The 25,432-nt window shown below is 49.8% G+C and overlaps 1 protein-coding gene across 2 annotated transcripts in view; it reads right to left on the bottom strand.

Moving 5' to 3' along the window:
* The window catches only part of ST8SIA2 (ST8 alpha-N-acetyl-neuraminide alpha-2,8-sialyltransferase 2), a 72,317-nt gene that overhangs the window by 5,154 nt on the left and 41,731 nt on the right, over positions 1–25,432 (bottom strand). For both annotated transcript variants that reach the window (XM_081551683.1, XM_081551684.1), the window contains 3 exons: positions 23,861–23,989; positions 18,539–18,796; positions 14,706–14,999 (listed from right to left, as the gene is read on the bottom strand). In XM_081551683.1, the coding sequence (XP_081407809.1) occupies positions 14,706–14,999; positions 18,539–18,796; positions 23,861–23,989 (681 nt within the window). The remainder of the gene's footprint in view (positions 1–14,705; positions 15,000–18,538; positions 18,797–23,860; positions 23,990–25,432) is intronic.

Genomic DNA, 25,432 nt, shown 5'->3' with positions numbered 1-25,432 from the left:
AAATGCATTCCTTTTTATGGCTGAGTAATATTCCATTGTGTATATGCACCACAACTTCCTTATCCATCCATCTGCCAATGGATATCTAGGTTGCTTCCATGTCCTAGCTGTTGTAAACAGTGACAGCCATCATTTATTAAGTACTGGAACTGCCCTTAGGCTCTGGGCTTTCCTGTTGTGATTGGGTGTAAAGAACACAAGCCTAGGAATACATGCAGATGCAGACTCGAGGCTCAGAGGTGGAAGTGGCTTGCCCAGGGTCACCGAGGTAGAAAGGAAAGGACTTTGCCTCAAGCTCAGTGCCTAACAGTGCGTGCGTGCTCGTCGTGTCTGACTCTGTGCGACCCCATGGACTGTAGCCGGCGGGCTCCACTGTCCATGGGATTTTCCAGGCAAGAATCCTGGAGTGGGTTGCCGTTTCCTACTCCAGGGGATATTCCCGACCCAGGGACTGAACCTGAGTCTCTTGTGTCTCTTTCATTGGCAGCCAGATTCTTTACCACTGAGCCACCAGGGAAGCCCAGTCCTGTTGAAATCTAAAGCAGGGGCTGGGAAACCTTTTCTGTAAAGGGCCAGGTGGCGGCCACATTCCTGGCCTCTGCTGTCATGGCACTAAAAAGAGGCACAGACAACACACACTAGTGTGGCCGATCTTGGTGCTCTGGCCAACTCTGATAAGGGGCCGCCTCTTGCGTGATGCCCACCGCCTAGCGCCATGCCTGGCTTTGGCAGGGGTTGACCTCCTTGCCTCCTAAGCATCATCAGATTTCCTTCCCATCCCTGCCCACAGGCCCCTCGACCCTCTGATGTGGGCGGCCCCTCTCTGAGCACACGTGGCTTCCCTGGAGGGCTGGAGGCTGGGGGAGGGAGCAGCAAACAGTGGCCTGCCCTCGGCGGCTGGGTCCTGCAACGGAGTCTGCCAGGAGTATTAGAGGAGACAAGGGCGGGGTGGGGAAGAGTGCTTGTTGGTGTCTAGTCGCTAAGTCATGCCCGACTCTTTGCAACCCCATGGACTGTAGCCCGCCAGGCTTCTCTGTCCATGGGGTTTTTCAGGCAAGAATACTGGGGTCGGTTGCCATTTGCTTCTCCAGGGGAATCTTCCCAACCCAGGGATAGAACCCATGTCTCCTGTATGAGGAAGAGTGGAGCCTTAGGCTAAGGGCTTCCTGTGAGTGAGGCACTGAGCTCCCTCCGCACATAGAGAGCCTCAGTTTAGCTGCACAAGAAAACAGTAAGGAAGAAACCACCTCCATTCCACCGACTAAGAGATAGAGGGTGAAAGGGGGTTTCAGTGACAGTTGTGTCAACAGCCACCTGTGTGCCCTTAAGCAAGTCGCTTCTCCCTGCTGAACCCACTTTTCACGTTTATACAATGATGGGGCACAGACCAAGGGATCACCAAGACAGCCTCCAGGGGCTTCCCAGGTGGCTCAGCAGTGAAGAATCTACCTGCCAATGCAGGAGACACAGGTTCAATCCCTGGGTCGGGAAGGTCCCCTGGAGGAGGGAATGGCAACCCACTCCAGGATTCTTGCCTGGGAAATCCCATGGACAGAGGAGCCTGGTGGGCTCCAGTCCACGGGGTCACACAGAGTTGGACACGACTGAGTGACTAAACAGCAACAACAAAGGCAGCCTCCAAGTTCCATACAGTCCAGATGCGGGAAAACAGCCACTCTCGGCGTCATCACTTCTGTTTCCCATCCTGGTTCTTCTCCTGCTTGGATTTAGAATGAGAGTGAGGACCAACTTCTTTATTTCTAGTAAAACCTTCCACTTACCCTATGCTGAGCCCCTTTATTTTTTTGATTTAAAAATATTTTTTGGCCCCATTGCACGGCATGCCGGATCTTCCTCGATCAGGTATCAAACCCGTGCCTCCTGCACGGGAAGTGTGGAGTCTTAATTATAGGATGGTCAGGGATGTCCTGAAGCCCTTTAAGTGTAATGTACAGGCTCAGTGGCACTGAGCTGAGCTTGGGGGGGAGCCCTGTGGGGTGAAGGCAGGGAGAGTGCAAGGAGGAGAAGAATCCACAAGAGCAGCAGCTGGTCCCTGCTAAGTGCTTATCTACCTCGGCTTAACCACTTCTAGCAATGGGGAGCTCATCCCCTCCTGAGCTAGTCCATTGCACTTTCAGCTTTAAGTCAATGCTTCTCACCCTAGGCTGCCCACCAGAATCACCTGCAGCTTTAAGAGAACCGAGGCCTGGTTCCCACCATCCAGGTGCAGCCTGGACAGTGAGATTTTTAAAACCTCCCCCAGTAAATTCAACTGTACAGCCAAGGCTAAGAAGCCCTGCTCTAACTGGCAGGCAGTTCTGCCACGAGAACCTAAGAAGGAGACTTATTTAGAGAAAAGAGAGGTGTAAAAGTAAGCAGGAGGTGTAGTCAGAGTTTTAAAGAGGGCTGGGCCTGGAGAACTCATCCAGCTTAGCAACCTGGCACGGGGATATAACAGAGCGAGCTGGGACACGTGTGGAGCGAAAACTGACACTGCCTCTGTGTTGCCAAGGCAACAGGGAGCAGCACGGCCTGTGGCATCCAACAGGGCACCTGGTTTTACGGTTGTCCTGTGTGGTGGTGTCAAATTTTCTAATTTTTTCAAAGCTATCCGAAATCTGGATTTTCAAGCAAATTCTCCAAATTTTTAAATGTTGGCAACTAATTTAAAACATTTTAAAAAAATCACATGGGTCCCTCTTGAGTGAGTTAATAGACCACATCTGTGAGTAATCCATGGGTCTCCCGGATCGAACTCATTTTCGTCTGTCAATTTACAGAGGAAAAAATGAGAACCCCAGGTGACCTGCCTGAGAAGAGGCAAACTTCTCACGCAGCTGGTCACACAGAGCTCGGATAAACGCGGCTTCCCCACTCCTGTTTCCTGGGCTGTTTGCGCTCCATGGTGATTCTGCGGGGGAGGGTGTCAGGGCTGAGATGAGCTGGCTGCAGCTGCTCTTGACGCTGTCCAGAGACACACGAGCCACGGGCTGTGTCCCCGCGTGGGAGCATCTCACAGATTGCTCACTTTCTGAGATAGTCAAGCCTAACAACAGCCACATGCCATATTCGGGATTTGTGGTTTGTTTATTTTCTGATCACAAGGCTTTAGAGGGGTTAGACCTTTAGAAATTACTTTTTTTTAATTTCCTGGCCATCGATGCTCTGCCCAGAGAGGGGCTGAGAAGAATGAAATCAGTGGGGAAACGTCCAAGTAGCTCCTGGGCGGGTCTGAGGTTACCCAGATCTGTGCTGTGCCCTCCTCATAGATACGCCTGTCCCCTCTGTGTCCTCTGGGTGAACTTTCCCCCAACCCCTGCCGCCCCCAAACTAAGCTCATGAATCATGTCTTCCTGGAAACGCTCCCTTTGTTCCTCTCTCTTCTCTCAGCTCAAACTGAGTTAGTCATTCCCCCGTTATTACCATGAATTTTGTTTCCATGTTTCCTATTATGCTTCTCAACCGGTGCTGATCCTTCATGACTGTCTGGGTTGGACTCCCACTTGAAACTACACTGTGATCTCCCCAAGAGTGGGGTCCACGCCTTACCCTCCTTTGTGGGGCGACCAGAGGCCCGGGGCTCAGTGTGTGCTGCAGCCAAGGCACTGTGGCAGAGAGAGCATCACTTGACCAGTCCTCCGTGGGCTCCCCTACATCTCTCAGCATCCCTTGTCAACAAGCTGGGGTCATGTGACCAGTTCTGGCCAATAGGCTGCAGCCGGAAATGGCCCCTTCTGTACTAATGGTTCCTCCAGTGCTTTTTTCCCCTGCCTTGGAGAACCTCAGTGACTCCTGGAAAGATGTCAGCCTAAGAGAGAAGAATCCTAAGTCCTAGAATCGCTGGTTGGAAGAGAGCCCCCGCCAACCTACATCACACTTTGCGAGGATGCACAACTTCTGTTGTGCAAAATCACAAGGGCTCCGGGGATTGTTATTGTAGCATAAACTAAAATTGATAATCCTGGCTTCCACGGCGCTTGGCAAGTGTTGGACTTAAATGGAATTGAAAAAGGGGAAGTAGTAGAAAAGGAGGGGGGCGGCTAGCAGTGCATGCAGCTTTGTGAGTTTGATCGGCTGGGACAGGAAGAGAAAGGCCCAGCCTCTCAGATCCGCTGCCCAGGATCGCTCAGGGAAAGGTATTAGGAGCAAAAGAGGCTCCAGAGTGAACTGAGCTCAGCGGCAGGAGGGACCCTCTCGTTTCTGATTCTGCCTCTCTGGGTAAACAGGAACCCCTGAGCAAGGTCTGACAGGCACACGGGGCCACCGTCTAATGAGCAGCTTGTTCTAGAAGCTGGCGGAGTGATGCAGGAACAAATCACTCTCCGTTTCCTTTATCTCTCCTCAGCCGCCCTGGCCAATTTAGAGACGGTGTGCGTGGCGGACTTGTAGACGATTTCTTTTCCTTAGGATAACAGCTGGGTGTTAAAACACAAACTAATTAATTTTGCCTTCCCAAATGGGGTTAGCTGGGTGTATCCGGGATGCTGCATTAACAATGCACCTTTAATATCCCAGTCTGGAGGTTTTAATTAGAAGGCAAAGTAATCTCCAAGAAGGCAGTAATTATATTTCAAAGCGGTTACCCCAATTGCCAAGACGATTAAGCGCCATGTTTTACGAGTGTGGACGGCAATAAATGAGGAGGGCCAAAATCATCGCCAAAGTGCCTTTTTTGTCTTTCTCCCTGGATTCCTGTGATCAGCACATGGCAAGCATGGCAGTTGCCACGGTCACAAAAAGTGGCCAAGAGGGCTTTCTCTAAGCTGAAAGCACTTCGTGGGAGATGACTCATATCATCCCTAAGGAATAGGAATGTGTCACAGGTGGTCGCTGAGGGACTCTTGGTGATGCTTTGCACAGATCAGCGGCAAAGCCAGGAGCAGGGCTCTCAGACAGCCTGGTCTCTCGTCATTTACATCACCAGCCAGCCGTGGTCCAGGGACCCCACAGCCCATAACTATACTTTCCTTGGGAGCACGTGAGAGCTCTGGCATCTTGGGGGGATCTCAGGATGCGGCTTTCCAGTTTTGTGGAAGTGGAGATCAGAGGTTTGTTTCAGATGCTGGGGTAAACCTGCAGAGCTGGGCAGGCCCTGGGGATTCTTGAGGCCCATGCCTGGTCCCCAGGCCTCCATGCTTACCCAAGTCAGTGCTCTCAATCCAGTGAGCCAGGCTAGCCTCAAGTCTGACCACGCCACCAACAGAGCCCCGGTGACTTCTGGGGTCCACAGGAGGACATCCAATATCCTCAGCCCAACTGGTGAAGTCCTTTAGATCTGGGCCTGAAATGCCTCCCCTCATCCGGCGTCCCCAGCCACACTATCATCAGGGACTTCTGGCTTCTTCCAGGACACCACTACCTCCTACTTTTCCTGTTGGGCAACTCCTTCTTATAGTCTCAGCTTCAATGCCACTTCCTGCAGGAAGCCTTCCAGTACCTGCCTGGATGCTTCTGTGTCTTGCATGCTGTTCTTTTCCTATCCTAGCACCGACCACGCTATAATGACTTGTTTACTTGTCTTTCTCCTTCCCTACAATTTAAATTTCTGTGACAAGTGGGTTGACTCTCTGCTTCCATATTACCCCAGATTTGAGTATAGCTTATCCACAAAGTGGGTACTTCACAGTCTTTATTTAATGAAGCAATGAGTAAAGATGAGCAAGTAGAGGCTGTTGCTGCTGCAAAGTCGCTTCAGTCGTGTCTGACTCTGTGCGACCCCAGAGATGGCAGCCCACTGGGCTCCTCCGTCCCTGGGATTCTCCAGGCAAGAACACTGGAGTGGGTTGCCATTTCCTTCTCCAATACATGAAAGTGAAAAGTGAAAGCAAAGTCGCTCAGTCGTGTCCGACTCTTCGAGACCCCATGGACTGAAGCCTACCAGGCTCCTCCGTCCATGGGATTTTCCAGGCAAGAGTACTGGAGTGGGGTGCCATTGCCTTCTCCAAAGTAGAGGCTAGTGTCTCCCTTTGGGGGAACTGGCAGGAGAGATGAAGGAGTCGGCCTTACCCTAAACCCTTCTAGGCAGACACTGGATCCTCACATGTGAAAGGTAGGCTTACAGCATCCTAGACAGTATGTTGTCCAAAGAAAGGAGGACAAACAAGATGCTGGTTACTTAAGGGGTTCCTCCTGCTACATACGGGTCGGGGAGCTCCCTGCTCAGGGAGTCAAAAGATAGCCACTCTTGCACTGGTATTGCGTCTGTCCCTAGGGGCCAGGCAGGGACCTGGCAAAACCATTTCCTGAGGGTTTAAACCTTCTGGCTAGGGCTTTCCTGGTGGCTCAGTGGTAAAGAATCAGCCTGCCAATGCAGGAGACACGGGTTTGATTCCTGTTCCGGGAAGATCTCACATGCCTTGGAGCAACTATGCCTGTGCGCCACAACTACTGAGCCTGTGCTCTAGAGCCCCATGAGCCGTGACGACCGAGCCCACGTGCTGCAATTATTGAAGGCCGTGCACCCTGGAGCCCGTGCTCGGCCACCGCAATGAGAAGCCCCTGCACAGCAACTAGGGAGTGGCCCCTCCCACTGCAACTAGAGAAAAGCCCACGCAGCAACAAAGACCCAGCACAACAAAGAACAAAACAAAAAACACCTTCTGGCTAGATTCTAGAATCTAAACTGATGCCACTCCAAACAGAAAATATATATTTATATGTTTAACCTCATTCATAATGGAAGGAATCCAATTACACACAACAATCAGATGTCATTTTTTCACCAGATTGGCAGAGATAGCAGGTATTAATAATATGTCATCTTGGCGAGGTTAAGGGAAAACAGGCATTTTCAATAATCATAGGTGGGAGTGTAAATAGGTACCTACCTCTAGGTTGGGCAATTTGGCAATCTCTAGGAAAACTAACAATGTGTGTGGCAAAAACCATCTCTTTGTAGCAACGGCACATCTAAAAAGCAAGCCTACCTACATACATATGTGTGTAGATGTCAGACTCGGATGATCTCTGTAATAATGATTATACCAGCAGAAGATTGGAAAAGCCTGTGATGCCACTGATGCCTTCTGCTTACAGAAATTATGGTCCAGATATGGTGGACTGTTAGGCAGCTGTGAAGGAGAATGAGGTGGTGTATGTCGATATGGAATAATTTTCAGAATTTAGCAAATGCAGTACTTAAAACATGCTCCCTAAGGTGTGAAAGTGGATATCTCTGGAAGGCTACACATAGAGAAACCAGTTTAATAGGCTGTCTCTGTGGAGAAGGGCTCACTTTTCACTTGAAATCCTTCTGTACTATTTGACTTTTTCTTTGGATTATGTACACTGCTATTAAAAAAAAATGGAGACAATCCATTATAAATGACCAAACGCCATCTGTGCTTTAACACCCCAGTCCTTCCTCCCTTTCTTCAGGTAACACCACCGTGAGTTTCCCTGGTGGCTCAGCTGGTAAAGAATCTGCCTGCAATACAGGAGACCCAGGTTTGATCACGGAGTTGGGAAGATCCACAGGAGAAGGAAATGGCAACTCACTCCAGAATTTTTGCCTGGAGAATGGACAGAGAAGCCTGGTAGGCTCCAGTCCAAACAGGGGTGGTAAAGAGTTGGATACGACTTAGCAACTAAACCTCCACCATGGAACACACTTTCACGTTCCGGATCTGTGTTCGCCGGAGGAGACTGGGGCAAACTACTACCACATGCCTTGTGGCTAAAGAAACCAAAACATAAAATGGAAACAGTATTGTAACAAATTCAATACTTTAAAAATGGTCCACATCCAAAAAAAAATCTTAAAAAAATTTTATATAAAAAAAACCTCGTACTTTGAAGTTATATCTCCCAGTACTTCAGAATGTGACCTTTGGAGATAAAGGTCTTTACAGAGATAACCAAATTAGAGTGAGGTTATGAGACTGAGTTCTAATCTAATCCAACTGATGTCCTTAAAGCTGGAGACAGACACACAGGGAGGATGATGGAGACGGCCATCTACAAGCCACAGAGAGACAAGTAGAACAGTCTTCCCTCAAAGCCCCCAGAAGAATTTCTAGCCTCCAAACTGTAGAGCAAAGCCTATCTGTTCTTTCGGTCACCCGCTCTGTGGTGCTTTGTTACAGGAGCCCTTGCTCTTCCCTCAAAGCCCCCAGAAGAATTTCTAGCCTCCAAACTGTAGAGCAAAGCCTATCTGTTCTTTCGGTCACCCGCTCTGTGGTGCTTTGTTACAGGAGCCCTTGCAAACTAACACACTCGCTGTATGATACGGATTTCCCTTCCCACAGCCCAGGAAAGGCCACGCCTTGCTGCCTGGACATCTCCAAGAATGCGGGATTCATCCGTTCCTGAGAGGCAACCATCATTTGAGATGATCGCATTTGTTGGAATGTTCTTCCCTGTGTCCAGAGGAAACCAGACTCACTCTAGATCAGCGGTCCCCAGCCTCCAGGTCACGGACTGGTACCTCCTGGCAGATCAGTGGCAGCCTTAGATGAAAATGCCCAATAAATGTAATGTGCTAGAATAAAACCATCCCCTACACTGGCCCATGAAAAAAATTGTCTTCCATGAAATTGGTCCCTGGTGCCAAAAAGGTTGGGCTTCCTAGATGGTGCTATTGGTAAATAACCAGCCTGCTAATGCGGGTAGACATAAGATACATGGGTTTGATTCCTGGGTCGGGAAGATCTCTTGGAGGAGAGTGTAACAACCCACTCCAGTATTTTTGCCTGGAGAATCCCATGGACAGAGAGGCCTGGTGGGCTACAGTCCATAAGGTCACACAGAGTTGGACCCAACTGAAGTGACTTAGCACGCATGCACACCAAAGAGGTTGGGGACTGATGCTACAGATTCTTTCCCAGAATTCATTCTACACCTGCAGCCTCACAGCCCAAATCAGTGACTCTTTCAAGGCAGGAGCCTTCATTTAATGATATTTGCTTTTCCCCAGCACAGGCCTGGGACCCTCAAGGTGCCTGTAAGTATTTGCTGAATGAAGAAAGACTGCTGTCATGCTCTTTGGAGACTTCTCTTTCCAAATCCTTTCAACTTTTGAATTTCTTTGCCACTGTGGCCCCTCTCCAGCCTGGTACCCAAAACTGAATGAGGTTCTCCAAGTGGGATTTGACCAAGGCGTAACTGAACTCCCTGACTCTCAAAGATGTTATCCATCCATCCATCGCTAAGGATGTGTACTGTTAAGATCACGTTGTCTCTTTGAGCGACCACACATCTGCTGATGGTTAGTACTGCCGATCCCTCTGTACCTGTACAATCACTTGGAACCCAAGTAGAGAGTCTTGCATTCATTCATTCATATGAAATGTCTTCCTCTTAGATTGGCTCATTGTTTCAGCCTGACAAGGACTTCCCTCATGGCTCAGATGGTAAAGAATTCGCCTGAGGTGTGGGAGACCCAAGTTCGATCCCTGGGTTGGGAAGAGCCCCTGGAGAAGGGAATGGCTACCTGCTCTGGTGTTCTTGCCTGGAGATTTTCACAGACAGAGGAGCCTGGTGGGCTATAGTCCACGGGGTTGCAAAGAGTTGGGCATGAGTGAGTGACTCACAATTTCACTTCAGCCTGACAAGAGAAATTTGGATTCAACTTTGAGGACCCAAATATTGGGAATTCCCCCAAAGTCACATCACCTGTGAATTTGCTAATTAGACAGTTGACGCCTTCATGTGTGTCTGTGCTGTTGTTTAGTTGCCGGGTAGTGTCCGACTCTTTGCGACCCCGTGGACTGTAGCCTGCCAGGCTCCTCTGTTCATGGAATTCTCCAGGCAGGAATACCAGAGTGGATATCCACGCCCTCCTCTAGGGGATCTTCCTGCCTCAGGGATTGAATCTGCATCTCCTACATCTCCCACATTGGAAGGCGGATTCTTTACCACTGAGCCACCTGGGAAGCCCCTGCCTTCATGTAAGCCACAGGTAAAAACAATGGGGACAGTTGGCAGGACAGGAGGCTGGTAGTCAATTAGTGACTTTGGGGCATCAGTGATCAACAGACGGAGATCAGTCTGTCTGTCAAGGACATGGGAACAGGGGGGCGGTGGGAGGAGCAGAGAACTTTGAAACCTCTGTTGTGGATTCTATTCCTCCTCCTCCCCATCTGAGTGAGCGCAGGTGATTCTCTCTCTTAGCATTCCTGAGCCTGTCTCCTTAGGAGTAAAATGGGTCTGGAAATAGACTCCATCTTATATGTTCGTTCCAAGGTGTACCAACCTTCCTGTTGGTTCTGCCTGGTGGGGAAGCTGCCCTGTGTTTGGGACAATGGCGCTGTGCATGTGGAGTCTTGATCCGCTGCTACCCGCTGTGGTTTGCTAAGACCACCTGTGCAGTGCAGCAGCCCCTAGCCCCCTGAACTCACAGTGTGCCCAAATACAGAAACTGGGTGGGTGTGAATTTCTGCTGCATCTAGTACACTGGATTAAAGTGAGACAACATGGTTCATGGTTGTGACTCTCACTGGCTGGGTGACCTCATACAAGTCACAAAACTTGTCTGGACATCAGGTTCCTCATTGGTAAAACAGAGACACAGGGTGTCTGAAAGTAAATTCCCACTTGACAGTCCAATCAGCAAGCACAAGGATGCCAATTTCCTCACACTTGTTATTTTCCACTGCTTTGATAATAGCCATTCTAGTGTGTGTGAAGTGGCAATGCATTGTGGTTTTGACTTTTATTTCCCTAGTGACTAGTGATGTTGAGCACTTTTCATGTGCTTATTGGTCCCTTGTATATCTTCTTTGGAGAAATGTCTGTTCAAATCTTTGGCCATTGTTGAAGTGAGTTGTTTGATTTTTTTGTTGTTGAGTTATCAGAATGCTCTATATATTCTGGATGTTAATCCCTTGGTAGATACATGATTTGCAAATATTTTCTCCTATTCTATGGTTTGTCTTTTAACTCTCTTGATGTGTTGGTTTTTTTTGGCACACACAGAGTTTTAATTTTGACAAAGTCCATTTTTATCTATTGTATTATTGTTGTTGTTGCCTGTTCTTTTCAAGTCATGCTTAGGAAACCATTGCCAAACCCAAGATCATAGAAATTCACCTATGTTTTTCTGTAATAGCGAATTTCTTCTGAATGAACTATACACTTTAAGATGGTTAAAATGGGATACTCTCAAAAAACAAAATAACAAATGTTGGTATGAATGTGGAGAAATTGGAACTCTTTTACACCGTTGAAGAATGTAAAATGGTGCTGTCACCGTGGAAAACTGTATAGACGGTCCTAAAAAAATTAAAAATAGAACCACTGTATAATCCAAGAATTCCATTTCTGAGTGTATATCCAAAAGAACAGAAAGTAGGTTCTCAAAGAGATATTTGCACACCCATCTTCACAGCAACACTGTTCACAAGAGTCAAGAGGTAAACAACCTAAATGTCCATTGACGGATGAATGGACAAACAAAACATGACATCTATGTACAGCAGAATGCTATTCAGCCTCAAAACTGAGGAAATTCTGACACACGCTATGACTCGGATGAGCCTTGAGGACATCACATGAAGCAAAACAAGCCAGTCACAAAGAAGAAGATACTGTATTACTTTACTTACATGAAGTATCTTTTAGGGGAACTAATGGGCTCCCCTTGTGGCTCAGACGGTAAAGAATCTGCCTGCAATGAGGAGACCCAGGTTTGATCCCTGGGTCTGGAAGATCCCCTGGAGAAGGAAGTGGCTACCCACTCCAGTATTCTTGCCTGGAGTATTCCATGGATAGAGGAGCCGGGTGGGCTACAGTTCATGGGGTCACAAAGAGTCAGACACAACTGAGCAACTAACACATATGAGGTATCTAAAGTAGCCAAATTTATAGACACTGCAGTAGAATGGTGGTTACCAGAGCTTGGATATATGAGGAAAAGGGGAATTGTGTTTAATGCGCACAGAATTTTGGATTTGAAAGATTAAAAAGTTCTGGAGATCTGTTTCACAACAATGTGACTATGCTGGACATTATTAAACTGTACAGATAAAAATGGTTAAAATGGTTAATTTTATGTGGTGTATATTTTACCACAATAAAAAGTGTTTATCTGGTCCCACCTCATAAACAGGGGTGAGACTGGATTAAAAACCTCATAAATTTTTAATAAGGAAAGATTTTTAATAAGGAAATGAGATTATTCTGCAAACTACAGCCCATCTTGGAACTCTGAGGTGAAGAGCTCCCGACAGGTGAATTTGACTTGGTCCATTGTTCTTTAGAAACCTTTATTAAATGAGGCCTAAATGTACTTTCCTTTCTGTGGTTTCACCCTCTGATCCCAATTCTACCTCTGGAGCCTACAGAAAAGTCTAATCCCTCAGCTGGCGGTTGGTGGCAGCCGCCATGATCGCAGTAGCCATGACTGACTGACTGCCTGTCTCTCCTGTGTTGGCACAGGACACACTGTCTAGTACCAATGACAGTACCTTCTGTCAGAGGTACTGCTCCCCAGTGGGTATGTAGAGAAAGCAGGGCTTGTGAGACAAGCCACCTAGTCAAGCTCATCACACAACTAAGGGAGTAACAGAGCTGGGATGTGAACCCAGGTGTCCCTACCTCCCAAACCCATGTTTTTGAGGCTAGGCCAGATTGCCTCTTAGCCAGCTTCCTCCTCAGCCTTCTCCTCTATGACCCCTTGGTCTTTTCTCAGGTGCCTTTGTCCTGTACCCCTTATCAGCCCATTCTTCTTGCAATAAACACCAAATAAGCTCCCATCAAGACAGAGGCAAGCCCTTCTTCTCAATACAGACACTGTTCATCTTCTCAATGATCCCTACTGGACACAAACCCTACAAGGCCCAGTGTCCCCACAGAGGGAGGGGGCCCTTGGCAGAAATCAGTCCCAAGCCCCTGAAGCCCACATCCCCAACCTTCTCCGCCTGCTAAAAAGAGAAGCCCTCCCCATTTGTCTCTCCTGCAGTATTTCCTCCTGGGAGTTCCTGCAGAGGAAGACATGACAATCTCAGGATTAACAGCCTGTTTGTTTAAAGGGTTTATTACTGGCTCTTAATGCTATTTTGACAGGTGAAAGTGAGTCAATTATAGCTGGAAATAGCTCTGGCTACATCGTTTCTTCCAGGTGGTTGCCCATTCCCCAGCCAAGGGACTTTGTCTCTCTTTACCAAAAGGCAGTTCATCTCCTTCCCTTATATCCTCTGATCTCCAGGTCACATAAAGACCTCCTTCCAGGAAGAAATGACATTAAAGGCATGGAGACTGAACCGATGAGTTGGGGTTGCTGCGACAGCCCCGCTCTGGGAGTGGACGAGCTGAGCTGAAAGTTGCTCTGTCGTGTCTGACGCTTTGTGACTTCATGGACTGTAGCCCACCAGGCTCCTCTGTCCCTGGGATTCTCCAGGGAAGAATCCTGGAGTGGGTGGCCATTCCCTTCTCCAGGGGATCTTCCCGACCCAGAGATTGAACCTGGGCCTTCTGCATTGCAGGATGATTCTTTACTGTCTGAGCCATCAGGGAGGCTCCCTGTGAGGGGGTGAAGTGGGCTTTAAAGGGAGGCTTGACAGGTCAGCCTCCAGGATGAGGGCTGTGGCCCAGTGAGCCCTAGTCCATGCAAGCATCGCTCTGTTCCTTTAGCCACGAATGTCTCTCACTGCATGTTTCTCTGGGTCTGTCTTAGGGGCAGCGAGTTTCTGTACTGATACCTACTCTAATGAGACCAGTGTGGGTCACGGGCTTGGGTACCTTGAGGGGTCACCTTTATGAGAATAGCACGAGTCCTTTCTGGGTGGCTCAGAGGGCTTCCCAGGTCATACTGAGTTAGGCTAAGGCCCCAGTGAAGATCATTCCAATATCCCTCAGAAACTGTCTTACAACACCAGAGCAAGACTGTGAACTGCCAGGTGACTAGATGAATCATTAGATGCAGGACCAAGCTGGGGGCCAGGAGGGTAGTGGGTATATTTGCAACAGACATCTCATACTTAACATGTCCAAGAGCTCTGTTTCTCAACATGCCCAAACACACACAAACTTCCCCCCAATTCTCCCATCCGACCAAGCATGTGCTCTACCTCTAATCTTGACAGTCACCTTGGATTTTTCTCTTTCTCTCACCCCTTGAGGTCCTTAAATAGACTCCACTGGCATGTCCTGCTGCCTCTACTCCAAATGGCTTCCCCAGTGGCTCAGGAAGCAAAGAATCTGCCTGCAATGCAGGAGACCCAGGTTCTATCCCTGGGTCGGGAAGATCACCTGGAGAAGGGCATGGCAACCCACTCCAGTATTCTTGCCTGGGAAATCCCACGGACAGAGGAGCCTGGTGGGCTACTGTCTGTGGCTTTCGCAAAAGAGTTGGACATGACTGAGCGACTAACACTTAGACACTACTCCAAATGTTCTAGCAAATCTGGCCACCATGTGGCACGTTCATGCCTACCATCCCAGTCTAAGCCACCATAGGTCCCAGCCTGGACTCCTGCAAGAGCTGCCCAACAAATATTCCTGCTTCTGTTCCTGCCCGCTATGGTTCCTTCTCCACTCAACAGCTGTCGGAGGATCATTCTCCATGCGGCTCTCTGGGCAAGCAATACCCCTCGGACAACACCGGCATGCCACATGCTGCCCATCTGCCGACCCACTTCTCCAGGACACGAGACTCAGAAACGCCAGGCGACTTGCAGAAATTAGACAACTCGTGAGTGGGGGCTGCAAACGCAGCTGGGAAAGGAATACAGCCCCCCCACCCCTCCCGTGTCCCGGGGGCCGCTCACCCGCGAACGGCGTGCAGCAGGCGCAGAGAGGGGTATGCAGTACGCACGTTGACGTGGTGCTTCAAGATGAGCTCGTTGACCCACTCGACCCGCTGCTTGCCACCCCTGGCCATGAAGGCGGGAATCCACAGGATGCTGCCATTGAGGCTGTGTAGCCGCTGCAGCAGCTTCTCCCGCCACGTGGCATTGACCAAGTCCTCGAAGGCCCGCTGGACGACGGAGGGGTTCATGGTCACCAGGTCAGTCTTGAGCCCCACATCCCGGGCATACTCCTGCACGGGGGCCAAGTTGCACCTGCCGGACAAAAAGGCAGCAATGAATGAACCTTCGGGGAAAGCTGAGGCACCACTGCGCATCCTTAACTTTATCCATCCTTTACTCTCTTTGCTTCCTCCTCATCCCCAAACAAAGACCCAGGGCATCTTCCCGCACTTTCTGGTCCCTTCTGGCATCCCTGTTCCTCTTCTCCTGCTATGTATATTTACCGGGTCCTTAGCATATTCATGGGCTTCCCAGGTGGCTCAGCAGTAAAGAGTCCTCCTGCCAATGCAGGAGACTCAGGAGACGCGAGTTTGATCCCTGGTTTGGGAAGATCCCCTGGAGGAGGAAATGGCAACCCACTCCAGTATTCTTGCCTGGAGAATCCCACAGACAGAGGGGCCTGATGGGCTATAGCCCATGGGGTTGCAAAGAGTCAGACACGACTGAGCACCCTCTCTCTCTCTAGCACATTCATAGAAATTTGCTGGGCCCAGGAGTGGTACAGTGCCTGCCTTCTGGTGCTCAGGATCTCGTAGAAGAGCCCTCAGCCCACATGATGACCATGCTATAGGCAAGTGTGACCTGGTCACATCAGGTAACAGAGCGTGGGCTCCAAAGACACACTCCTGGATTCAGAATTAGGCTCTGATACTTTCTACCTGGGCTCCCCAGGTGGCACTAGTGGTAAAGAACCTGCCTGCCAATGCAGGAGCCATAAGAGATGCGGGGTTCAGTCCCTGGGTTGGGAAGATCCTCTGGAGGAGGGCATGGCAACCCACTCCAGTATTCTTGCCTGGAGAATCTCATGGACGGAGGGGCCTGGTGGGCTCTGGTCCATAGAGTTGCCCAGAGTCAGATACGACTGAAGCGACTTAGTACGTTCTGCCTGTGTGACTCCAGGTAACCCGCTCAACCTCTCTGTGCTTTCTGAGAGCTTCCCCGCTGGCTAAGGAACAGCCACAACAGCTTCTGGGATGGAGATCACAGCAGGACCCCCTCCCAGGGATGAAAGCAGTCCCTAGACACCCACGGTACTTAGAAAGCGGCTTGACCACAGGGAGAGCTCAGTACATGTTCAGTTACCAGCATCCTCCCAGGGAGGAGGCGCTTCAGGTGGTCTTCCAGAGGTGGTGACCACGGCAGGAAGTCTGGGAGGATGGAAGAGCAGAAGCCCGTTTGTGGATGAGGCTCCTCAGGAGAGTGTTTCTCCAGCTTGCAAGAGCTGAAGAATCACCTCAGGCACTGGTTAAAAACACAGACTCCCCAGGTCCCTCACCTGGAGATCTGGATTCAGCAGGCACGTTGAGGAATTGATATTTATTTTTACAAGCTCTTCAGCTGAGTCTTATAACCAGGCAGCTTAGGAAACATCACACTGTGGCATTTTAGCCCCAGTGAATATATCACCAGGGCATAGAGGTGTGGACCCATGCTGGTATGTAGGGGAAGGCTGGTGATCTGGTCTCAGAGGGGCATATTGTGCAGTGGGGATGAGGCTGGAGAGGCAAGCAGGGTGAGATGGCAAAGGGCCTGTGTGTCAGGGGTGCTGCCATCTGGCATCAAATGGGTACACAGCGGGCCATCTGAGTTTTGTCCCTAAAGACCACACAAGTCTGCCCCACAGACACGCAGGTCTGCAAGAGCCACGGAGTCAAGGTCGAAGGACAACCACACATTACTCCAAGTGGCTCTCTCCGTGGTGTTTTGGGCCCCTCTTTTCTAAGTATGTGTGGACTGCTGTGGACGTGGGTCCCGGAACAGGCAAAGCAGGCTGTGGTCGAGCCTCTCCAAGTGTGGCCCACGCATTAGCTTCCCAGCCCTGATGACCTTGCCTCTTGATAAGCTCATGTGGTTCATATGCTCGTTGACGTTCAGAGGTGCCGGGCTAGAGCCTAGCAGAAGGACTTCAGAGAACACCAGCCCAACCATCCGTTTTACAGATGATGAAACCGATGCCCAGAAAGGGTAGTGACACTCTCTGAGTCATGTGACAAAAGGGTAGCAGAGCCAGGACCAGGCTCCGGACACTACGCTGCTCGTCTTTCTGGGCATGTATCAAAAACAAACAAAATGTTGGCTAGAACCTGCCGTAGCCTCTGGAAATCTTGAGGCCAGGCTGGGTGGAGCAAAGAAAGATCACCACGGAAATCAGGTCACCTCTGCCCTGGTCCCCAGGAGGTGATTGGACCCTCTGCATCTTTAATATTCTCCCTACCTAGGCCTTCCCTGGTGGCTCGGGCGGTAAACAATCTTCCTGCAATACAGAAGACTCAGGTTCGATCCCTGGGTCAGGAAGATCCCCTGCAAGAGGGCATAGCAACCCGCTCCAGTATTCTTGCCTAGAGAATCCCATGGTCAGAGGAGCCTGGTGGGCTACAGTCCATGTAGGGTCAAAAAGAGTCGGACACAACTGAGCAACTAACAATTTCACCTACCCTCACCTCTTCTCTGGTTTCTAATCAGACAAACCTGCCGCTTCCCTCCCCTTCTCCCCGCCGTCTCCAATCTTTAGACTGGAAGGCTTTGAAAAAAGGGACGGAGCCACTGGGGATGCCAGGCACAGACAGAACCAGGCAAAGGACGACAAATTAAAACAAGGGTGGCTGCTGGGCTGTGGTGGCTCGTCCATCACAGCGGACACAGGAGTCAGTACACCTTCTAGTCCCACGTCCTGAGGTCCAGGGAGCTCTTTGATAAGGCTATTTCCCAAAGCTGGGGACAAGGCTCTCTTTGCATCAATACAGTCCCAATAGAAACGTGAGACGCGGTTCCACCAGGGCCAGGGTGTGTTTGGGATGAAATTCGAGGCTGTGTGCCCTACTTTTGATCAGGGGACAGTAAGGCCTTGTTTCTGAGTCTGTCTGCGTTGGGGGTCAGATGTCAGGGCTGTGGTAACTGGGTCCAAATGTGTCCCCAGGTGACTGGAAAATGAGAGCTGATACTTTGGAGAGAATAACGGTCATGTACAAATCCAAGTTTCTCTGTTGCCCCCTCAGTTCCCAGGTTTTGTCTACAGGGTAATAAAGATACTAGTAGAATACACCTTAAAAGTATTTTATAAACTTGGACCAAAAACGGGCCAAGAGACTATTTATTTTTTTTTACTGACATTTTGTACTGGGCTCTATCCAGGGGTCAGCAAAGTTTTCTGTAAGAGGCCAGATATTATTTTAGGTTTGCAGGCTGTATGCTCTGTTTTGATTCTTCAACTCTGCCCAACTAATTCATTGCCGTGAGAAAGCAGCCATTGAGGATATGAGAATGAATGAGCTTGGCTGTTGTTTCAATAAAACTTTATTGATAAAAACAGGCTGTGGGACAGAGTCTGCCTGCTTCTGTTCTAGCTCAGTGATATTCAGTCTTGGTTGAATATCAGAAGCCCTCAGGCTCCCTGGGCTCTGACCCCTCAGATGGATTTAAATGGTCTGGGGCACAGCCTGAACTTGGGGACTTTTCAAGGCTACCCGAGCAATCCTAATGCACAGGGATCTAAGCCAACCTGCCTTTTTTCAGTATCTTGGGATAACTGACAATGTCTGCCACCCTGGGTCCAGAGTACCTATTGCGGATACCTGATAACAAAGCTGTGGGTGTCAATCTCCTGCCCGCAGCCGCTGTTCAGCAAGACTCCGGAGTTGCCCACGATGGCACAAGTCCCGAAGTGCTTATTTTTCAGTGGAGATGTTCTGGGGAGAAGCTCGTAGAGGTTCTGGGATACGTTCATTGTGCTGTCTCGGTCGAAGATGTAATGAATAATGTCTCCGGGTTTCAGGGTCCCCTTGAGGACAGAAATGTCCTTTTCAGCATCCAAGAACTTTAAGATTTGCTTCCTGCAAAAACCAAACACACATGAGGAAAAAGTCTGCTGTTGCCAGCTGCCTTTTGCCCGCCTGGCTTTTCCTCTCCTCGGTCACCCTGCAGAGCTGCTGCAGACCCGCACCCAGGTGAAGTGAGAGGTCAGATGTCCTCTGAGAACGGGTTCCAGGCAGAGACTGGCAAAATGGCCCAGAGGCCAATCTGGTTGCTGTGCTCACACCCCGTTTCTAAGAGACAAAGATACCCGCCCTGGGAAATGACATCATTAGGACTCAATGCGAGTTCATCACAGAGGGACCTGGAAGGAAGGGTGACCCATCGAGCTGGTTTGCTTAGGAAAGCACAGCCTTAGGTTGAAAGCTCTGTGCCGCAGGGGTAAACTGTGTCTCTGAATCTTGGGCAAACCCAGACAGTAGTCATCCTATGTCAGACCCCCTTCTCTGAGTGGGATTCAGGGTCACCATCTGACAAGCAGTCCTGAATTAGGAACTAGAAACCAAGATGCCACCTGTCCCTTCTTCCTCAGAGCCTGTTTTCCTCCCTGGCAGCCTTCTCTGGGCACAGGGGCCTCCCAGACGGCAGTGGGGTGTGTCAACCCCTCCCCCTCCATGGGCCCAAGAACATGGCCCGAAGTCTGTGCGCTGGTGCTTTCTGTGCTGTGTGCTTTGTGGCCCTCCTCACTGCTACCGAGCTTGGAGTTTGTCGATTGTGATTTACAAAGCCCAGAGAGGTCTGGTCCCATAGAGCAGCATTGCTTTGTGTTGGGGACAAAACAAGAGGGCAGCTCTCTCGGCTTCAGGGTGAGTTCTAGGGGGAAAGTTCCAGAATCATCTAGCAAAGCACATAAATGGGATGGGATGTGGTCAGAAAAGGGACCGGAATCCTCTGATTCCCCCGGAGAATTTTATCCCAAGAAGCTGGGGATCCTAACTGGAGGTTTTATTATAAAAACTGTATACTGTCCTAAGGGCTTCCCTGGAGGTTCAGATGGTAAAGAGTCCACCTGCAGTACAGGAGACCCGGGTTCAATCCCTGGGTCAGGAAGATCCCCTGGAGAAGGAAATGGCTTCCCCACTCCAGTATTCTTGCCTGGAGAATCCCATGGACAGAGGAGCCTGGCAGGCTATACAGTCCATGGGTTTGCAAAGAGTCGGACATGACTAAGTGACTAACACACACACACACACACACACACACACACACTGCCCCAAAGATTTTTAGAAATGATTCAAGTCATCAGGAGAAGGAAATCTGGTACCCAGATCAGCTGGGATTAACTTCACTTCCTCTAGCAAGTGAGCCCCCATCTAGAACAGATAGGAGGAGACTGTTCTTCTTTTCCCAAGCTCCAGAGGGACAGGTCCACCACATACCTTGCAAATGTAAGGATCTGCAAGGTGGCTGCCCCACTGAACAGATGGTAACACTGATCCCCGAGAGTCTGTGCGCTCTGAGATGGTCACAACCTGTGATGTATCCCGGTGGGGTGCACATTCAATCACTTGAGGAACCATAAAGAATTCAGGTTGATGCCTGAGAAATCCTGATTCTCAGCATGGTCCAGGTCTCAGAATGCTTTGAAAGGCTCCACAGGGGACTCTTAGGTGGGTCCAGGTTTGGGAGCCTTTGGCATTGTCCAGGGGTGGCTAGAATGCTTGACAGGGCATGACACTCTTCTTCCACTGGTCTTGCCTTATTAATGACCTGAATCTCATGTCTTCATGCATGGGAAACCACCCTTGATGAATAATTTCTATCTCCTGATGGAAAACAGAGGCGTTGTTTTTATTTACTGAACCTTTACCAAAGATGACGCAATTGACAAACTAATATGGCTTGGAAATTGCTGAAACCTTTGCAATTGCGTACCCCAGAGTTATTTAAAAGCAAGGAGCCCCCAGAAAGCCCATAGAGAAACTTCTCTGTGCCTGAATTAATTTCTAACTAATTATGAGAAATTACTACCAATTATTAAACAGCATTCCAAATCACTCACAGAATCTTTATTATGAATAATGTTGGTGACTAATTGAAGGAAGATGAAGTAAATCCTTTTTCCCTGCTGGGTGAAGGCACGTTGTTCCTGCCGAGGTGGCTGTGTGTTTGCAGGCTCCCCATGAAGGCCACAGTCTGTTCTTCTCCAAAGGGGTGGGGATATCCTTGTCTCTACCCCGTGGTGGGAGAAAAGGCAAGTGGAAATCACAGGTGGGCTTGTTCTGGCAGAAAGCTTTCACGCACAGGTGGTGCACATGGGTGCTCAGTCACTTTGTCGTGCCCGACTCTTGAGACCCTATAGCCTGCCAGGCTCCTCTCCATGGGATTTGCCAGGCAAGAATACTAGAGTGGGTTGCCATTTCCTTCTCCAGGGCATCTTCTCAACTCAGAGATCAAACCTGCATCTCCTGCATTGGCAGGCAGTTTCTTTACCGCTGAGCCACACTAGGGTGAGTGAAAGTGAAAGTGTTAGTTGCTCAGTCATGTCTGACTCAGCGACCTCACGGACTGTAGCTCACCAGGCTCCTGTCCATGAGATTTTCCAGGCAAGGATACTGGAGTGGATTGCCATTCTCTTCTCCGGGGGATCTTCCCCACCCAGGGATTGAATCTGGGTCTCCTCAATTGCAGGCAGATTCTTTATCATCTGAGCCACCAGGGAAGCCTGGGGTGAATAGAAGCTCCCCCAAATACATGGGGCTTCCCTGGTAGTTCAGCTGGTAAAGAATCCACCTGCAATGCAGGCGACCTGGGTTTGATCCCTGGGTTGAGACGATCCCCTGGAGAAGGGAAAGGCTACCCACTCCAGTATTCTGGCCTGGAGAATTCTGTGGATTGTATAGTCCATGGGGTTGCAAAGAGTTGGACATAACTGAGCGACTTTCACTTCACTTTCACTTTCACTTTCCTAACCCTTGGGAACTGGGAGGTGCTATATTTGGAAACAGCATCTTTGCAAATGTAATTAAATTAAGGATCTTGAGGTCATCTTGATTACTCAGCTGGGCCTAAATCCAATGACAAGTGTCCTTATCAGAGACAGGAGAGGGGACACACAGAGCAGGAAAGGCTCTGTGGAGATAGGGCAGACACTGGAGTGGCTCGGCCGCACGACAGGGAGCCCCCGGAGTCAGCAGAAGCTGGAAGGGGTGAAGACAGAGTCTCCCCTGGAGCTTTCAGACATGACATGAATTCTGGCCCCCAGAACAGTAAGAGAATGCATTTTCTTTTGTTTGAAGCCACCAAGTTGGTGGATATTTGTTACAGCAGCCTCAGGCCTAGTGCTCCCCAGGGCCGCTGACCAGGGGTCAGTAAGGGCAGGCTGGCAGCTGTTGGGGTGTAAGATGAACGCCGGGCCCCCCACCACAGGAACCTCAGAAGAGACCCTGAATAAGGGCGGCAGAAGGGAGGTGACAGGGGTCCACTCCTTCAGGCACTTTCTCAGCTGCCAGCCCTCCCAGCTCATCCTCCCTACTCCACACACCTCCTCAGGTCCCAAAGCCAAGCTTCAAGAACCAGTGGGTGGGGGCATTTTGACAGTGCGCCCAGCTGAAGGGGGCAGCTCCCCACTCCGCGTGGTGGCCCTTCCGGCGGTTAAGGTCAAGGCTCACTACCGGGCCCCCGCCCCCCCGTTCTCAGCCTTCTCCCTGTGATGTCAGAGCTTTCCTGCCTGGTCCTGGCTACCATACCATCATCTCCTCCTCCCCTCCTCCTGAGGGGTGCTCCAGCAACGCTGAGCACAGACAGCAGACTTCAGGCAGCAGCGTGGCAAGCATGGCAAACTCCTAAGTATCCCTCAAAACCCACTGCTCCTGGCAAGTCCTCTCCTGGCCGGCCCTTTTAGTCCCCTTACATAATGAAGCGCTCAGTCCAGTCTGCGCTTTCCCCACCTATGTCTGTGTGGTAACACTGCCCATTGTCAGTGTCTCACCGCCTTGCTCTAGCCCTGTGACACTTGTGTCTCCTGCGAGCATGTCTGATTCACGTCAGCTCCCAGCACAACGTCTGCAAGGGAATGGTTGGGCTACACTGACCAATCCGTGCCGGGTCTATCGCGGCTCTATCAAAGCCAAGTGGCCACCGTGCTGACCTTGGAATCCCTCCCCCACAGCTCCCCATTCCCACCACCCAACAATGACCACACTGCTCTGGAAACATCTCTCCACAAAGATCAGGACAAGAGGAGCTTCCCTGAGGGCCCAGTGGTAAAGAAGCCATAGGAGACACAGGTTTGATCCCAGATCCGGGACGATTCCCCTTGCCAAGCAGCAGCTGAGCCTGTGCACCACGACTCCTGAGCCCACACAGGGCGACTCCTGAGCCTGGGAACGTCGACTCCTGAGCCCACACACGGCAGCTACGGAAGCCCACGTGCCCTAGAGCCTGTGCTTCGCAACAAGAGAATCCACCGCAATGAGAAGCCCAAGCACCGCAACTGGAGTAAAGTCCACTCAGCGACGAAGACCCAGCACAGCCAAAAATAAATTAATGAATCAATTTTTTTTTTTTAAAGATCAGGACAAGAGCTGCTCTTTGGTTAAACAGACCCTCCCTTTGTGCTTAGGTGTCCCGTCAGCTCCCGGGTCACCGGCTGCCGGGATGTGACTTTTCACTTTCATGTCATCAGGAAGGGGCTTGCTGACTCAGTGACCACAGGAGGGGCCAACTCTCCAAAGGCAAACGGGAGGACCCTTGCTGCTGAAAGCGGGGGATGGATGGAAGCAGAAAGGACTGCTGCTTCAGGTTCCTCTGGAAAGAAGCCATCTGTGGTCTCTATGCCCGCCCCCTCACCCCCGCCAGGCTCTCTCTACTGCTGACCGAGAGCCTCGCTCCTTCCAAACCCAGGACCTCAGCTGGTTGCTCCTGCCACCTCCCCACTCGAGTCGCCACACACACATGTTGGGCTGCTGGGCTTGTCTGGGGTTTTTATTTCCAATTGATCGCTTAGAGATGAAACCTGCCTCTGTGAGAGGTAAACATTTTATTTCTATCCTGACTTCCTTAGGTGATGGAGAGCGGCAATTTGCCGGCTTGTGCCGAAGAAGGCCAAGTCTGTCTCTTGTCCTAGAGGTAATTACCACTACCTGATCCTCAGAGAGAGCGTCTGGTTGTGTCTCCATTTGGCCGAGGCTGGCTGGATGTTGTGCTTAATGCTTTCATTACTTCTGTCAACAACAGCTGGCGATGAGGAGCCATTTATCACAACTTCAGCTCTGGAAGTGGGGGGAAAAAAAAGAGGAAGAGGGGAGACATGATCTGTTAGCAAGCCAATGACAAGCCTAATAGTTTTGTTTTTGCACGAGCTTGAATGTAAACTTCTTCGGAGGAGCAAAATTGCAGTTATTACCTGGGAAGGGAACGGAGTCTATTTATCTTCTAGAATGCACCAACTCTCTCCCTCAGGTATAACCTACATATATTCTGGGAGACAGGAAGGGGGTGATAAACTATCTTTTTCCCCTCTCCCACCCACAATGTTTCCTCTGAGTGAAACTTAGCAGTCACTGTCAGAATAGTAATCCTTCTTTAAGCCACTTTTGCAAAACTCTGCAGAGCATTTGCATTAACAACTAGTATCATAAGATGGTTTGCAAACTTAATAAAGAGGAAAACAAAAACTCACACTGGGGCAATGGGATGTAGCCTTATCTCATTATCCCTCCTTTGTAAGATGCCTCTTCAAATACCAGCCTTGTTCCAGCTATTCCTGCTGTTTCTCTCCCCCACTAGATTGTCAGCAGGGTCCTCCCTCACTCGTTTCTGCATTCCCCAATGGTCTAACATAGCAGATGCTCAATAAATAAGTGCTTGCTGAATTTGAATTTGACCCTGGGGGAGCCTGGATGGATGAAGTTGCTGGCTGACTCTGAATGCCTGAGGCCACTCATACATAATTCTGGGTGTGTACTATCATCTTCCCACCTGACTCAGGCATTACAGGACCTGCTTGAATTCAGCTGCTTGAAATCTATGCCAGTGGGTTTCTAAGAAACCAGGTTACAATTTCATGTCTAAAGGCAGTGCAGGAACCACAGTGATGCATGGGGGTCACATCGCAAGTTCCTTTTGTGTGTGCTGACAGCACATTCTCTCAGTTAGAATGACAAGTGGATTTGTGATGCCAAATTCTGGAGCTTGAAAGGATTCAAACCAAACATCTATGTCCTCTGCATTTATCTTGGAACAGCCATGCTAAAAAAGATGAAATCCTTTTAATAGGTCTAAACCCAGAGCTCTAGTTTGCTTTTTGTAGGTAGAGAAGAAATTTATCTGGGGGATGCGCTTTCTCCCCACATACCTCCATTCGCAATATTTCTGACTCCTCTGGCTGATACTACTTGTCAGAGATTTAAAAATATGCAACTTTGGCAGAAAACAGAAAATTCAAGGATTTTGAGTGTTCCTGCAGCTGACAGGCCTAAAGGGAGCTATCAAAGGAGACAGAAGACCTGCCCCTTTGCAATTTTTGCTGTTTTCATGAACAGAGGCAGAGGGTAGAGTGGAAAGATTTCACAAGCTGTGAGACTACAGGCAAAGCACTTCATCGCTCTGAGCCTCAGTCTTCCCATTTACAGAAAGAGGGTGTGGAAGAGGAAAATATTCTCTGAATGGGGACTAGGCATGGTCCAACCACAGCCAGTGGCAAGCCTGGGTCT

This window comes from Giraffa tippelskirchi, chromosome 12 (assembly GCF_054371585.1).
Source record: "Giraffa tippelskirchi isolate mGirTip1 chromosome 12, T2T-mGirTip1v1.2.pri, whole genome shotgun sequence".
Lineage (NCBI taxonomy): Eukaryota > Metazoa > Chordata > Mammalia > Artiodactyla > Giraffidae > Giraffa > Giraffa tippelskirchi.
Note: the sequence above shows the minus strand (reverse complement) of the source record. Positions and strands in the feature narration are given on the sequence as shown.